Source organism: Pelophylax lessonae (genome assembly GCF_965119305.1).
Source record: "Pelophylax lessonae genome assembly, chromosome: 4".
Lineage (NCBI taxonomy): Eukaryota > Metazoa > Chordata > Amphibia > Anura > Ranidae > Pelophylax > Pelophylax lessonae.
Genome location: NC_138771.1, coordinates 585,026,457 through 585,041,572, shown reverse-complemented (window position 1 = coordinate 585,041,572; position 15,116 = coordinate 585,026,457). Strand labels below are relative to the sequence as shown.

General features: G+C 44.4%; 1 protein-coding gene across 1 annotated transcript in view; it reads right to left on the bottom strand.

Annotated features, from left to right (window-relative positions):
* GMIP (GEM interacting protein) overlaps window positions 1-14,764 on the bottom strand; it is a gene marked incomplete at its 3' end in the record, with an annotated part of 200,121 nt that extends 185,357 nt beyond the window's left edge. The window contains exons 1-2 of the mRNA XM_082253719.1: window positions 13,975-14,764; window positions 6,961-7,098 (exon numbers count right to left, since the gene is read on the bottom strand). Of these exons, the coding sequence (XP_082109845.1) occupies window positions 6,961-7,098; window positions 13,975-14,173 (337 nt within the window). The 5' untranslated portion in view covers window positions 14,174-14,764. The remainder of the gene's footprint in view (window positions 1-6,960; window positions 7,099-13,974) is intronic.
* Between the last annotated feature and the right edge of the window lie 352 nt (window positions 14,765-15,116).

The window sequence follows — 15,116 nt, the reverse complement described above, 5'->3', positions numbered from 1 at the left end:
CAGCCAATCACAGGTCGTGGTGAATGGCCAATCACAGCGGCCATTTACCACGTGATCGGAACATTGAATGAGAGATGATCTCAAATGTAAACATATAAGATCATCTCTCATTGCCAGCTCTCCTTCCTCACACAGAGTCTGCGTGTGAGGAAGAGGAGAGCCGATCAGCGGTAAGGGGACACAGAGAAATGTAATCAGGGCACTGATCACCAGTGCCCTGATTACACAAGAGGGAAATAAAATGCCATAACTGCCCCCCATCAGTGCCCACAATCAGTGCCCATAGTGCTGCCAGTCAGTGCCCATCAGTGCCTGCTCATCTAGGCACTGATGGGCACTGACTAGCAGCACTATGGGCACTGAGTTTGGGCACTGATGGTGCTGCCCATCATTGCTCATCAGTGCCACCCATCATTGCTCATCAGTACCACCCGTCAGTGTCCATCAGTGCCACCCATCAGTGTCCATCAGTGCCGCCCGTCAGTGCCACCTCTCAGTGCCCAGCAGTGCCACCTCTCAGTGCCCAGCAGTGCCACCTATCAGTGCTCATCAGTGCCACCTATTAGTGCTCATCAGTGCCGCCTATCAGTGCTCATCAGTGCCACCTGTCAGTGTCCATCAGTGCCACCCATCAGTGTCTATCAGTGCCGCCTCTCAGTGCCCATCAGTGCCGCCCATCAGTGCCGCCTCTCAGTGCCCAGCAGTGCCACCTATCAGTGCTCATCAGTGCGGCATATTAGTACCTCCTCATCAGGGCCACCTCATCAGTGCCCATAAGTGCCACCTCATCAGTGCCCATCAATGCAGCCTATCTGTGCTCATTAGTGCTGCCTCATCAGCGCACATCAGTGAAGGAGAAAAATGTATTTATTTTCAAAATTTACTCACAGAAAATACGTTTTTTTTTCAAAATTTTCTGTCTTTTTTTCTTTTTTTTTTTGTAAGAAATAAAAAACCCAGAGATGATTAAATACCACCAAAAGAAAGCTCTATTTGTGTGAAACAAATGATAAAAATGTCATATAGGTGCAGTGTAGTATGACCGCGCAATTGTCATTCAAAGCGTGAGAGCGCTGAAAGCTGAAAATTGACCTGGGCAGGAAGGGGATGAAAGTGCCCAGTAGGCAAGTGGTTAAGTAACAATGTACATGCCACTTGCTTATCCTAGAATTCACCTTTAAAGATTAAAAAAAAAAGGCTTTAAAGAGACACTGTCACCTTGCCTATACCATCTTATCTGCACTCACTGGCATCTGCTTTCTTCCCTTTAACTGGTACTCAGTTCAGTTGTGTCGGTTCCTCAGGGGAGTAATGACATCTCTCCCCTAGTCATGGGACTGGTTACTAGGCTTGGGCACTGTCACAGAAGAGCAGGTCACATCCTCCTATTAGGCTGGAAGTGCTTGATAATCTCACTAGCTTTGGAGGAGCAAGAATCTGTGAGGGACAGTGGGTAGGGTAAGTATATGAAGGGATAAGAAATGCCGAATCCATTGTATTGGCAAGGTGACATCTCTGTAAGGCATTCATAAAGTTCTATCCAACCCAGTTAAAGTGCCTGCTGGTATGTTATTTAAGTTTTATTATTAGATTTCCCTTTGAATGCCCTGGGACTCCTGAGCACTGAGGTACAATTTTTGACTGTAATAAAAAGCCAAATAAAGCCACACTCACCTTTCATTAACCACCCCCAAACTCCTTCATGTAAGGTTTATCAGCGATTCCCTATGACCACACACACAAATTGGCCATATAGTGCCCATGTGAGATTCCTTCTACCACTTCTATAATTGTATACCTATATGATCACTCTACAGCCACTGCCACTCTCCATGGAAAGTCTTGAGTGGCTTCCTGAACTAAGAGCCTGGCCATTGTTCCCTTAGCCCCCTGTGACTCCCAACTGACCAGGCAGGCCACGCAACACAGTGACGATCCAGCAAAATGTCATGGAAAACAGGAGAAGGTAGGCCAGGTTCTTGACTCTAGGAATTGGTAAAATTGGCATACCAACTCATCTTCCTTGTGACTCACTACTGGTTGGAAAGGCCACACACTAAAGTGATGGTCCTACAAAAAGTTGAGGGCAGCAGGAGGTGGGACCAGGTTCTTAAACAATGGTAGCTGGTTACAACTGGCATACTAGCTCATTCTCTCTCTGACTTACAACTAGCCAGTGCGGCCACACACCACAGTGATAAGCCAATGAAAAGCCATTGAGAGCAGGAGTAGGTGGTCCAGCTTCTCGACTCTCAGAGCTAGTTAAAATCTCCTCTATGACTTACAACTGGCCAGTGAGGTTACACAATGCATTGATGGCCGAACAAAAGTTGTGGGGAGCAGCAGAAGGGTAGACCAGGTTCTTGACTATGGGAGCTGGTTAAAATTGGCATACTAGCTCATTCTCTCTGTGACTTACAGTTGGCCATTGAGGCCACACAATAAATTAATGGTCCTACAAAAAGTCATTGGGATCAGCAGAAGTTTGGACCAGGTTCCTGACTATGGTTAAAATTGGCATACCAGATCATCCTAGGACTTAAGCCCCGTACACACGCGTCGAAAATTGGCAGGGAATTTTCGGCCAACGTCCAATCTGCCAATTTTCGGCTTGTTAGTATGATGCTTCTGACAACCAACACCGACTTTTCGGCCGAAAAAAATCTGGTGTGCAGACTATAAAATTTTTGTTGGCTGTCAACACAACGGCCGATTTTCGTGCAGTCAGTACAGATTTCGACAGGGAAAAATCTGATGAGCAAGACTGGGCATGCTCAGGGAAGAAAAAACACAAAGAAAACAAACCAACACATGACATCACTTCTGAAGTAGAATTTTGTTGGCCGAGAAAATTTGTGTGCAGTCTAGGCACATTCCAAACAACAAAACACAATTTGGGCAAAAGTCGGACGATCGGTCGGCCGATAATCGTTGCGTGTGTACGAGGCTTTAGGTATGCTTGGACAGTGTAGTGCAATCTGATTGGTTGCTTTTGGCTAATGCAACCTGCTAACTTGGGCTGATAGCCATTTTGCATTCCATATTCACTCACGCTGAAATTATTTGGGATTAATAGAAGTTTGGGGAGTACATCGCTCCCTCCTTACTCTTACCATAGGGTAGTAAACTCCTAATTTCTGTGCTAAACTGCTTCATCACAATAGAGAGGAAACACATTCACTGAGAACATTGCTGCATGTCAAGTCACATGTATGCCTTACTGAATATACACTGCCTATGTGGTCACATCAAATCCTCTGCATATAGGGCAGCTCAACAAGCCACCATGGGTTACATGACGATGAAGGATAAAGAGGAAGAAGCTGTGGCAAACAAGTATATAAGCTACAGCGACACAGAGACAACGATGGAGAGCCAAAACACTGAGCAATGACAAGTACACGGGACAGGTTACTCAGCTTCTTACCCCCTCCTCGGCCTGTCGCCATCTTCCCAGGCCCAGATGGAGTGGCCACCCCTATCAATTGCAGAACCTGGGTTCAGTGATGTAGTGACAAACAGCCACAGCTTCCTGACAGCAGACATCACATCAGGAAGTGCAAAGTGAGAGTGCTGAGCATTGCAATCACTCTGATGAGACTGTATAACTCATACAGAGGGGCAGGGCTCAGCTTACTGCTTATACTACTTCCTAATATTATTGAGATGCTGCACTTGCATAATTGCCCACTGTCCCTGATTTCCAGCAAAGGTCAAAGTTCCTAATGGTTAGGCTGCAATTATTTCCCCCAAATTTTCAGCAATGTACTAAAATATTCCTTATCTTTTGAATATTAATTTTAATTATATATCAGGGAAAATATTAAAAAAAAAGCATTTCTGTGAAACATGCACTTTTCTCTATGTTTTTGTTTCTGTAAAATGCTGCAAACACAGAAAATAACTGTTGATGCTGCTATAAATCCAGTGAGCTGACAACGCAGTCTCTTCTGTGCTAAAATCCTACATTCACATAGGTGGCCATGGGCGGATAGTTTGCTGCATTCTGTGCAATGGGCCCAGTGGCGGTTCTACATTAAATTGCTCCCCGGGCAAGACTCCCTCCCGCCCCCCCCCCCCAAAAAAAAAAAAATAACATGACAACATAACAATAAATGCAGAGTGCCACAGCAATGCCCCCAATAAATGCAGAGTGCCACAGCATTGCCCCCAATAAATGCAGAGTGCCACAGCAATGCCCCCAATAAATGCAGAGTGCCACAGCATTGCCCCCAATAAATGCAGAGTGCCACAGCATTGCCCCCAATAAATGCAGAGTGCCACAGCATTGCCCCCAATAAATGCAGAGTGCCACAGCAATGCCCCCAATAAATGCAGAGTGCCACAGCAATGCCCCCAATAAATGCAGAGTGCCACAGCATTGCCCCCAATAAATGCAGAGTGCAACAGCAATGCCCCCAATAAATGCAGAGTGCCACAGCAATGCCCCCAATAAATGCAGAGTGCCACAGCATTGCCCCCAATAAATGCAGAGTGCCACAGCATTGCCCCCAATAAATGCAGAGTGCCACAGCAATGCCCCCAATAAATGCAGAGTGCCACAGCATTGCCCCCAATAAATACAGAGTGCCACAGCATTGCCCCCAATAAATGCAGAGTGCCACAGCATTGCCCCCAATAAATGCAGAGTGCCACAGCAATGCCCCCAATAAATGCAGAGTGCCACAGCAATGCCCCCAATAAATGCAGAGTGCCACAGCATTGCCCCCAATAAATGCAGAGTGCAACAGCAATGCCCCCAATAAATGCAGAGTGCCACAGCAATGCCCCCAATAAATGCAGAGTGCCACAGCATTGCCCCCAATAAATGCAGAGTGCCACAGCATTGCCCCCAATAAATGCAGAGTGCCACAGCAATGCCCCCAATAAATGCAGAGTGCCACAGCATTGCCCCCAATAAATGCAGAGTGCCACAGCATTGACCCCTTTCAATGTAGAGATGCCAGTGTGCCACCTTTCAATGCAGAGCGCCAGTGTTCCCCCCGCGAGACCGGTCCGTGCACTTACCTCACTTATCTTCAGTTCAGAGAAAGTCTCCTCCCGCGGCGCCTCCTCCTCGGCCAATGGCTTGGGGTTGCCTTTCAGCCAATCAGGAAGCGGGAGGACCCGCTCCCTGATTGGCCAGGAGGAGGATCAGTGTGACAATAGCAAATTTTCATTCGCTATTGTTACACAATGGGCGGGCTCGGGGGGGAGCAATGCTCTGCGCCTCGGCTCGGCTGCCACAGTGAAATTATTCAAAGTTCCTCGGGCGGCCTGGTACCGTTTGATCCACGGACCAGTACTGAGGGTTGGGGAACACTGTCATGCCGCCCCCCACGTGTCATGAAAAATCGCCGTTCGCCCATGCCTGAAACCGCCACTGAATGGACCTGTAGAAACTGGATGATTACCTGCACCCAGAAATGCCATCCCTGGACGCAAAACATCTGGATCCATAATCGATCCAAGGCTCTATACGCATGTAACTGCCCAGATTAGTGGTTACACGAGAACAACTGTGGCGCTGACCATTGACTCTGGTGAAGGCTGCTTGCATACTATGTGCATGCAATGTTTAACTCCAACAGCAAGAATTCACTTATTCTCAACGGTGGCCATCAATGTGACTGTGGCCTAAGCAATGTCATCAGCTCTTCCTGAGCTTTCCCCTGCTGGACTACAGAACACCACCCCTTTACTCATCTCTTTAATCCCCTTTTTTATATTCTCAGCGCTATTTCCCTTATACTGAGAATTGCTGAGAATGTATACAAGGAGGGGTTATGGAGGTGAGGAGAGAGGGAGGTGTTCTGTAGTCCAGCAGAAAACTAGTGTTATATGTTGTAGACACATTATAATTAAGGAGTTCATCCTTTTCCATTACAGCTCAACTACTCTTACCATAAAAGAAAATCAGTGAACAAGATTATACATGTTATACATGTTGTACATGTTATCATACTAAAAATACCTCTAGATATGTGGCAACAGGGCTGCTGATAGAAATCGTGGGGCCCCGTACAGACTACCTGACAGGGCCCCCCCAAGAAAATATTAAGGCTCCATTCACATACAGGCGTCTCGGATTGTGGACAGAATTGGCGCGATACTGCCTGAGATCCCGAACCATTGCAAGTCGCGGGCTGCCCATGCGATTCCCGTGGCATGCAATGGCACCCCAAACACTGCGTGATTTTGCCTCGAATCGCGGTAAAATCGCGCAAACACAATTGCAGTACAAGATCTTGTTTTGGGTGACAGGCGTCCTGCGATTCTGTTTTTAATAATAAAATCATTATTAGCAGACTCAAATACAACATAACTCACATAATTCCTGCTAAATCTAAAAGAAAAAATGGAGTTAATAAATAAAAATAAAAATGAGATGAAAAAAATATACAGGTTGGAGCTTTGGGATCAGGGAGACAGAGGGAGAGAAACAAAGTTAGAGATAACAAACTCAGGAGCAGAGATAACATTAGAGCCAGGCCTGGGAGGGGGGGCCCACACAGGGAGGGGGACAACTGTACCTTTCTCAGCAGATAAAAGCTGGCAGCAGGTAGAGGGAGAGAGATCAGCTTTCAGCTGCTGGAGGAAGAGTTCTGCATTTGTTGTTCATTACTAATCCCCCTCCCTGTGTGGGCCCCTCTGTGTGCTCGGGCCCCCTACAGGAGGACCAGTAGTCCCCCCCCTATCAGCGGCCCTGTGTGGCAAGCAACAAAACTGGTACACTCACTATTGTGAGCACTGCCTACCTTACTAATAAATGATTTTTGAGCGATGGAGGGATCCAGTTCACTAGCTCACTTATATCATAGCACACACATAGGGATTCTATAGCATCAGTACAGCCATACAGTACAGCTTGTTATTTTACTCATATTTTGCTTTATATTTTTAGACTTATTTTACTTATACTTTATATTTTTATTTTAAGAGCATGGTGTAGAGGCATACCTCGCACTCTGTTGATCAGGTTGGTCATGGCTTCTTGTACGCAGTGGGCTTTGAGAGCTGGATATTTGAAAAGGAGGATTACAACGGACTGGAGCAGTTCCGATAGCTTGAGCTCAGACTGGTCACAAGAGAAAGGACCTGATAAGGTGGTGAGACGATGGAGGGAAGGAGAGGGAAGAAATAAAACACGTTATACAGTTGCTAACCCTGCTATAATACCCCCCATCTACTGAGTGTCTGTATAGTAAATGTTCATTGAAATTCTTTGAAGAATGCTAATAATATTTTATTCTCTCAGCTGGGGTATATTATCCAATATATCAGATGTATAGGTGTGATAGCACTGGACTAATGGAAGCCAGGTATAGATATTGTTGGATATAACATACAATTCAGTCCTCCCTCAAAGAGGCTGAGGTGCCATTAAGGTGCAGTCTATGAGGACCTTGTTCTGATCTTGGGCTACTGTCTCTCTGATAGTCCCTGAGAGAACACCCAGATGCCAAACTTTGGGGCCGGCAGTTTGCAATGTGTCCAGATATGGCAGTTTGGAACAAGTCCTTACATACTGTAGGTCCTCTAACTGTTTCTCATCATGAGTCCAATCAGATCCATGGTTGCAGCCATGAGGAAGGTAGAGACATTTTCCCTAAAATGTGTTGGCTTCATCTAAAACTTTTATTCAATAAAAATTTTGATTTGACTTTAACCACTTGCCGACTGCCTAATGACTATTTACTTCGGCAGTCAGCCCCTCACAGGCACAGTGACGTAGATCTACGTCGCTAGCCTGTGAGGCTCTAGGGAGCGAACACGTGCCGCCGGAGGCGCGATCCCGCTCCCGCTCGCTCACGGACCCCCCCGCGCATGTGAGCGGCGGACTCGATGTCCGCCGCTCACTCGCGATCGTCGGTTACACTGGGAGAAAGGCAGGCGGCTAATGTAAACACACCGCCGCCTGTCATTCTCCCCTGTGTAACAGTAGAGATCATACGGTCCTGCTATGTAGACCGTAGATCTCTGCTGTTACATCACTAGCCACATCCAATCACAGTTAGAATCACGCCCCTAGGGACACACTTAACCCCTCCTTCTCTAATAAAGTTAACCCCCTTCCCTGCCAGTGTCATTTTTACAGTAACAGTGCATATATATAGCAATGATTACTGTAGTAATGTCACTGGTACCCCCAAAAGTGTCAAAAATGTCAGTCAAGGGTCCGATCTGTCCGCCGCAATGTCGCAGTCCCGCAAAAAAAATCGCAGATCGCCACCATTACTCGTTAAAAAAAAACAATAAAAATGACAAAAATCTTTCCCTTAGTTAGTAAACGCAATAACTTTTGCGCAAACCAATCAAAATACGCTTTTTGTGATTTTTTTTTTTACCAAACATATGTAGCAGAAAACAAATTGGCCTAAAATGTTAAAAAATTTAGATTTTTACATTTTTTTGGGGGGGAGAATGTCATATAAAAAAATGTGAAAAATATTGTTATTTTTTCAAAATTTACGCTCTTTTTTTGTTTATAGCGCAAAAGTAAAAATCGCACAGGTGATCAAATACCACCAAAAGAAAGCTCTGTTTGTGGGAAAAAAAGGACGTCAATTTCATTTGGGTACAGCGTTGCACGCAATTGTCCGTTAAAGTCACGCAGTGCCAAATCGCAAAATAGGCCAGGAAGGGGGTAAAATCTTCCAGGGCTTAAGTGGTTAAAGTGTCATTAACTTTTGTACTGGGCTCTCCTCAAAACGCACCCCAAAGTTTAATATACCATATATCAGGCCACTTTGAAGTTAACTTCAATAGAGTAGACTCTGGTCTTTGTAAGCACCCCAACACTTGATATCACCAAAATCAATTCACTAGAACCATGCTATAAAATTGTAACAAATATTTTAAAATGTACACATCGGAAGCACTTGTTTTCAATTCAGAGGGCATGGTTTGAGATGCCTGGGACCTACTGCTCGTTCTTTTGCTATTCGCCCTATAAGACCAGAGCAGAGCACATATGATTAATTCCTTCAGCTCCTCTTCACAGTGAGAAAGACTGACCATGTTACACATTTTCCAACAAGTAGAAATGTTTCTAGCAGCATTAATTGGCATTTCTGATGTTTAGAAAGACTCTTAAAGCCCCTAGGGCAGTGATGGTGAACCTTGGCACTCCAGATGTTTTGGAACTACATTTCCCATGACACTCATGCACTCAACATTGTAGTTGAGCATCATGGAAAATGTAGTTCCAAAACATCTGGGGTGCCAAGGTTCACCATCACTGCCCTAGGGTATCCCAACATTGCCCAGTGCTCTCCGAAGTATTGGTTTGGATGTCCATGTAGGGGTGAGATTACGCTGCTTATGGCCATTCTTGGAATGCAGCCCATCATGTCATCATGATCTATACAATCTTTGCTTTTTTCTAAACTTCTTCCATGTTTCAATATATACATTAACTTATGATAGCAGTTACACATTTGTGTAAGGACACATTTTATATTTTAAGATTTTAATAAATTCCCATGCATGGTTCATGCTCACTGAGTAATACATGCCTTTGCCAAAGAATGTAGTGTAACTTACAGCACCAATCAACTGCATACAGCTGTCAGACTAAAAATATTCTGACTGCTGTATGTAACCTCATTTTCCTGCTAAGTAAAGGTCATTGTCAGTTGGCAACTTGGCACCAAGGAACTATAAATCTCAATAAACCTTATTAGTCAATGGAAAGCCATTGGCTGTTAAATGGTGATCTAGAACAGATTTTTTTAACCCTTATTTGGCTGGGATACCATGGTTTAAAAACTAAAACAGTGCTAAGAGCTACAGAGTCCTAAACTATTTTTTTTTCAAGCAATGCTTGCTACTCAAGCATGGCTTACATTAATAGGAACCTAGTTGTAGCCCTCACCCCCAGCTATCATTTGAAAGTTTCTGCGTGACTAGGCGTGAAAAGTAAAGATGAGTATTGTTGCTTATTTTCCAGTGTCACAGTTGGCTGAACAAAGATCTTTACTCAGACAAAAAGCTTAAATTTTTTTTTAAAAAGGGGAAGACTTATTTGACCACTTTTTTCTGCCATTACTCTTCGAAGTTTCTTTTACAGCAAGTCCCAGTGCTCCCATAATATGTTGCATCATAGGCAGATCTCTCCCACACTTCATTCACACATCTGTCAATCTATGGCCATCCTTGGGGCTTGTGTCAACTGAATTCTGTTCACTTCAGAACTACTTCTGAAATTCAACAAATTCTGAATGATCCCAGAAATGTTTAAGGGCCTGCATCGATGGGTTTTGGCCTTGTGTCAATGGCATCAGACTAAAATGATTCTAAGATCATTCAAAAATTCACTGACAAGTGCGTTTGACATGCAGTGGACCCCCTGACTTGCATTTGACCTGCTTCAAGACAGCTTTGCATTCTTTCTGTATGGAAATGAAAAACCCAGTAAACTAAATCCCCTCAACCCAGGCCCTTAACCACTTTACCACTGCTCACTGAGCCTCTACTGCGGCAAAGTGGCTCGATAACGTCTGACGACGTAGACCTACGTCGCCAGACATTCCCCTCTCTCGGTGGTGCGCGTGCGCCGCCGGAGGCTCGCTCCCGCTGTATTCAGTTACAGCGGGAGTCGGGCAAGGGGAGGAGCGGCGGTGATCACCGCTGGTCTTCCCCGATCGTTGGTGATCGAGTGTGGAGATCCGCCCGCTTGTGTAAACAAAGCGGGCGGATCTCCTAAGTGACAGACAGGGTCAGATTGCAGGGTTCAGCATAGCTCAACCTGCGATCTGTGCCTGTGTCACACAGTCCCCTCCCCCCACACAGGTTAGTAAGCACCAGGCATACATTAACCCCTTGATCACCAATAAAAATGAACCCCTTCCCTGCCAGTGTCATTTTTACAGTAACAGTGCATATGTATAGCACTGATTGCTGTAGTAATGTCACTGGTACCCCAAAAATGTAAAAAATGTCAGTCAGGGGTCTGATCTGTCCGCCACAATGTCGCTGTCCCGCAAAAAAAAATCGCAGATCGCCGCCATTACTCGTTAAAAAAAAAAACACCAAAAATGACAAAAATCTTTCCCTTAGTTAGTAAACGCAATTACGGTTATTGCAATTTTTTTTTTTACCAAAAATATGCAGCAGAAATCAAATTGGCCTAAAATGATAACAAATTTTGATTTTTACATTTTTTTGGGGGGGGGAATTTCATATAAAAAAAATGTGAAAAATATTGTTATTTTTTCAAAATTGTCGCTCTTTTTTTGTTTATAGCGCAAAAAGTAAAAATCACACAGGTGATCAAATACCACCAAAAGAAAGCTCTGTTTGCATGACTGCGCAATTGTCAGCTAAAGTCGCACAGTGCCGAATCGCAAAAAGTGGCCCAGACGTAAGACAGCAAAATCCTCCGGTGGTAAAGTGGTTAAGCTGATGCCAAAAGCATGCTGCATTTATGTATTGAAGCTCATCAACACAGACCCTAAGTTTGCCATATTCTAGACTCCCAAATAGTGAAGTCTAAGGATCTCAACAACAGATGGACAATAAGAACGACCTTTAATAAACAAAAAGATGCTTCTGTGAGAATGTTCTTTATCAAGGATAGTGTAAAAGTCGAACATTTAAGACAATTCATGAAAAAAGGAAGCTGGTATTAGTTATTGGTGTCCCACTTTTTGGGACAGGGTCGGGCCAACAAAAAAATATTTGGTACTATTTTTCACAAAATTTGAGAAAGTAAAACTGGAACAAAAGCAAGTTGTTTCTCTAGATACTGTGCTTAATTTTCCTAGAGGAATTTGATTGGTCACAATTGTCTACAGGTCACATTTATCACCATTTTCTGTTTTTATTCAGCATTTTTTTTTCTTTTTTAAAGTATGTAATGTGTGTAAGCCAAAACTCTTTTTGTTTACTTTGGATAGATTAGTGAAAGTTTTAAGTGGAATTCCAGCCCTAGCTACTCTTAAAAATGTCCCCTCTCCCCTCCTAACACCCATGCTTACTAGCCTAAGAAAGATGTACAGTATAAATATTTATCTATTTTCAGCCTGCTCCAGTCCAGTCACATGATCTCCCCCGTGTCAGCCAGCGGCAACTGCAGGGAAGAGGAGAGAGCAAACCAACAATGGTTAGTAAAGTCTGGAGTGGTGATGTCACCCGTAGGCTTCAGAGGCCCATCTGTTGCAGCCGTACTGACTGACACAAGGGGAGCTGGATCACGTGACTGGATCAGAGTGGCCTGAAAATAGGTTAGTACTGTACATGCATCTTTCTTAGGGTAGATTTAGGTATTCTTCTAAATCTCCTTTGCTTCTGAAGCCTACCTTCAGTTCACGCTCCAGAGGCTACTGACAGGTGGTGGGAAAGCGATGCGATGTCTCCTCACCGCCTGTTCTAACCTTATTTTTGCCAACAAATGCGCTGAACGATTCATTACAGGTCAACTTTGCCATGGGAGCGAAGCATCACGGCCGTGGCATGTGCACACCCCTATCGGCTGTTTATTGCAGGTCAACTTTTCCATGGGAGCGAAGCATCATCGCCGTGGCATGTGCACACCTCTATTGGCTGTTTATTGCAGCTTAAGGGGGGGGGGGGGGGGGGAGATGGCAGCCAACAAAAGTTCAACCGCATATTTTTGCTGCCCCCCAACCGCTAATCTAAACAAGACCTAGCACGGAATAGTAGGCATAGGTATTAGGAGGGGCCAGTTTTAAGAGTAGTTAGGGTTAAGCTGGAATAGGGAGATGTTCCTTAATTTCCTGTCCTAAGGATACAATTGATTTTACTGGAAATTTTTCTGGCCATACAAAATTAGTTCTTTTCTTCATTCAGCTATCTGCAGATTTCTCCATCCACACAATCCCCCCCACACTGATTAATGGCTTCAGCTGGTTTGCTGCAGCCACTGATCAAGGAGAATTTTCCAGCACGTCCAATTGAGAAGAGTATTGCCCCGTACACACGTACCGATCGTCGGCCAAACGATCGGCCGTCTTTTGTCCAGGGCTGTCGTGTCTGTTGAAAACTGCAAAAGACTGCACATGAATTTTGTCGGCCAACAGCAGCCGACTGCAGAAGTGATGTCATGTGATAGTTAACTTTCCCTGTGTTTTGTCTTTTCTGAGCATGCCCAGTCTTGCAAATCTGCTGATTGTCGGCCGAATTCTGTTCTGACTGGCGAACAATCGGCCGTTCTGGTGTTGGCCTACAAAAATTTTAAAGCATGCACATAAGATTATTTTCGGCTGAAAGTGCGCTGTCGGCTGTCGGAAGCATCATACTAACAAGCCCACAATCGGCCGATCGGTCGTCGGCCGAATATTTACGGCCGACAATTGGTACGTGTGTACGGGCCTTGAATCAAAAGATTGACTTCTGTTTAGGGAGGGCTAGCCACACACTGATTGAAATTTGGCCGGTTCCTATTAGACCAGCTGAATGTTGATCAGTGTTTGGTCGGCTTTAGAGAGTTGTCATAGGAACAAATATGGCAATTGGAGAATTTGCCATAATTTTCAGTCTCAGTGACAATGGTCACCAGGACAAATAGAGGGTTGAATCTCCCCAGATAGGGCACAGGCAGCAATAAAAATCCTTGATTCCACTCTCTAATCAAAGCTAAGAAGAATTGCTTTTTACATGTACCTTAGTCTTGACAGTTCAGTTTAATACATGAAGCGTTGAATCAACCACAGGCCCCTTCTTCCACTTAGTATTAACTCTCCCTTCCTGCTTTGAAGTCTTGCTCCTCCTGTTCCATTTTACATAATATAAAATAACTATGCAATGTTACAGGATAAACCTCTGCGAACGATGGCAAAACGTGGGTATCTAAAATCAGCAATCTCACCACTGAAGTTCCCAAGTTTTAAAAAATTGCTGGGTTACTCAACTGTCTTGTATCAAAGCCTTCTATTGGCTGCTGAAAATCTACTGCATGGCTTTGGTGATCATGTACAGTTTACCACTCCAGTCTCTGCCCAACTCTCTCACCTGACCCCTGGTAGATGGCTCTCATCTCCTGCAGCTTCTGGTCTACTTTCCGGAGCCGAAAGCAGAACTGGGCCAATTCTGGTGAATTCATTAAGCGACTTTCACACCCCATCCAGCTTGAGTGGCAGAGAGCAGTCAGGTAGCATTCCTCTGCATGGAATCTTCTTGGCAGTGCCCCAACCACCCCTGCAAAGTTCATGTCCTGGGCTGTAGAGAAGGGTTACCACTCAACGCAAGCAGATGAGTCTGAATGTCCCAACAGAATTGTCATTTCTTTGAAAAGTCTCTTGTTCTGCGTTCTTCCAGTTTAGTTGCTTGAATGGTCTGCAGACCCGTCTCTCCAATCATCCCTTAACTGACAGCTGATAGAAAGATTCCAAGTTTTCTTTTTCCATAAATTTCATTTTCTCAGTTGACATCCTTCTCATCATTCCCTCCTCAAGTTCTCTGACAGCAGAGCTGAAAATGAAATCCTGTAGATGGAATAGAAGGAAATCATTCTCACACGAGACGTGATCAACCTGCTGCAATACTCCACCCGGTCCTCCCAACTTTAGTATTCATCAATCGCACATAAGCAATAACTGTGGCTCATAAAGTTGACACTCATTGTAAAAGTCTGTTGTTCTCTGGCTGGGGAAATGAGGTTCACTTGCTTGGAATCTAAAGCCAAACCAAATGTGAGTGACAAATGGAAACGCCTTAATAACTCTGTCACCGATGCTGAACAAAGTGGCAGACGGTAAGGAGACTATGGCAGGGGATGAAAACGCCAGACAGTCATCAGGGGTATGCTGAGCTACCAAGATTTACCTAAATGGGCATAGAAGTTATATGATTGTGAGTGGTCCTCATAATAATGCTTGGAGTTTGTTCAACTATTACCACCAAGAGTTAAATTCCCATAACAGGTGTGTGCTGGGATTTTAATTATCCCATTAATTATAGATAACCTGCTAAGCAGGATAAGTAAGCTAACCAGCCCAACATCTTTCCATAAAAGGACCAGGAAAAAAAAATTAAAGACTAGTTTGCTTTATGTAAAAGAGCTTATTATGTCGATCACAAATCTGCATCACACCTGTATAAAATGTCAGATATGAGGAATTAACGTCTGAATTAAAGCTTAAAGTAGTTGTCCA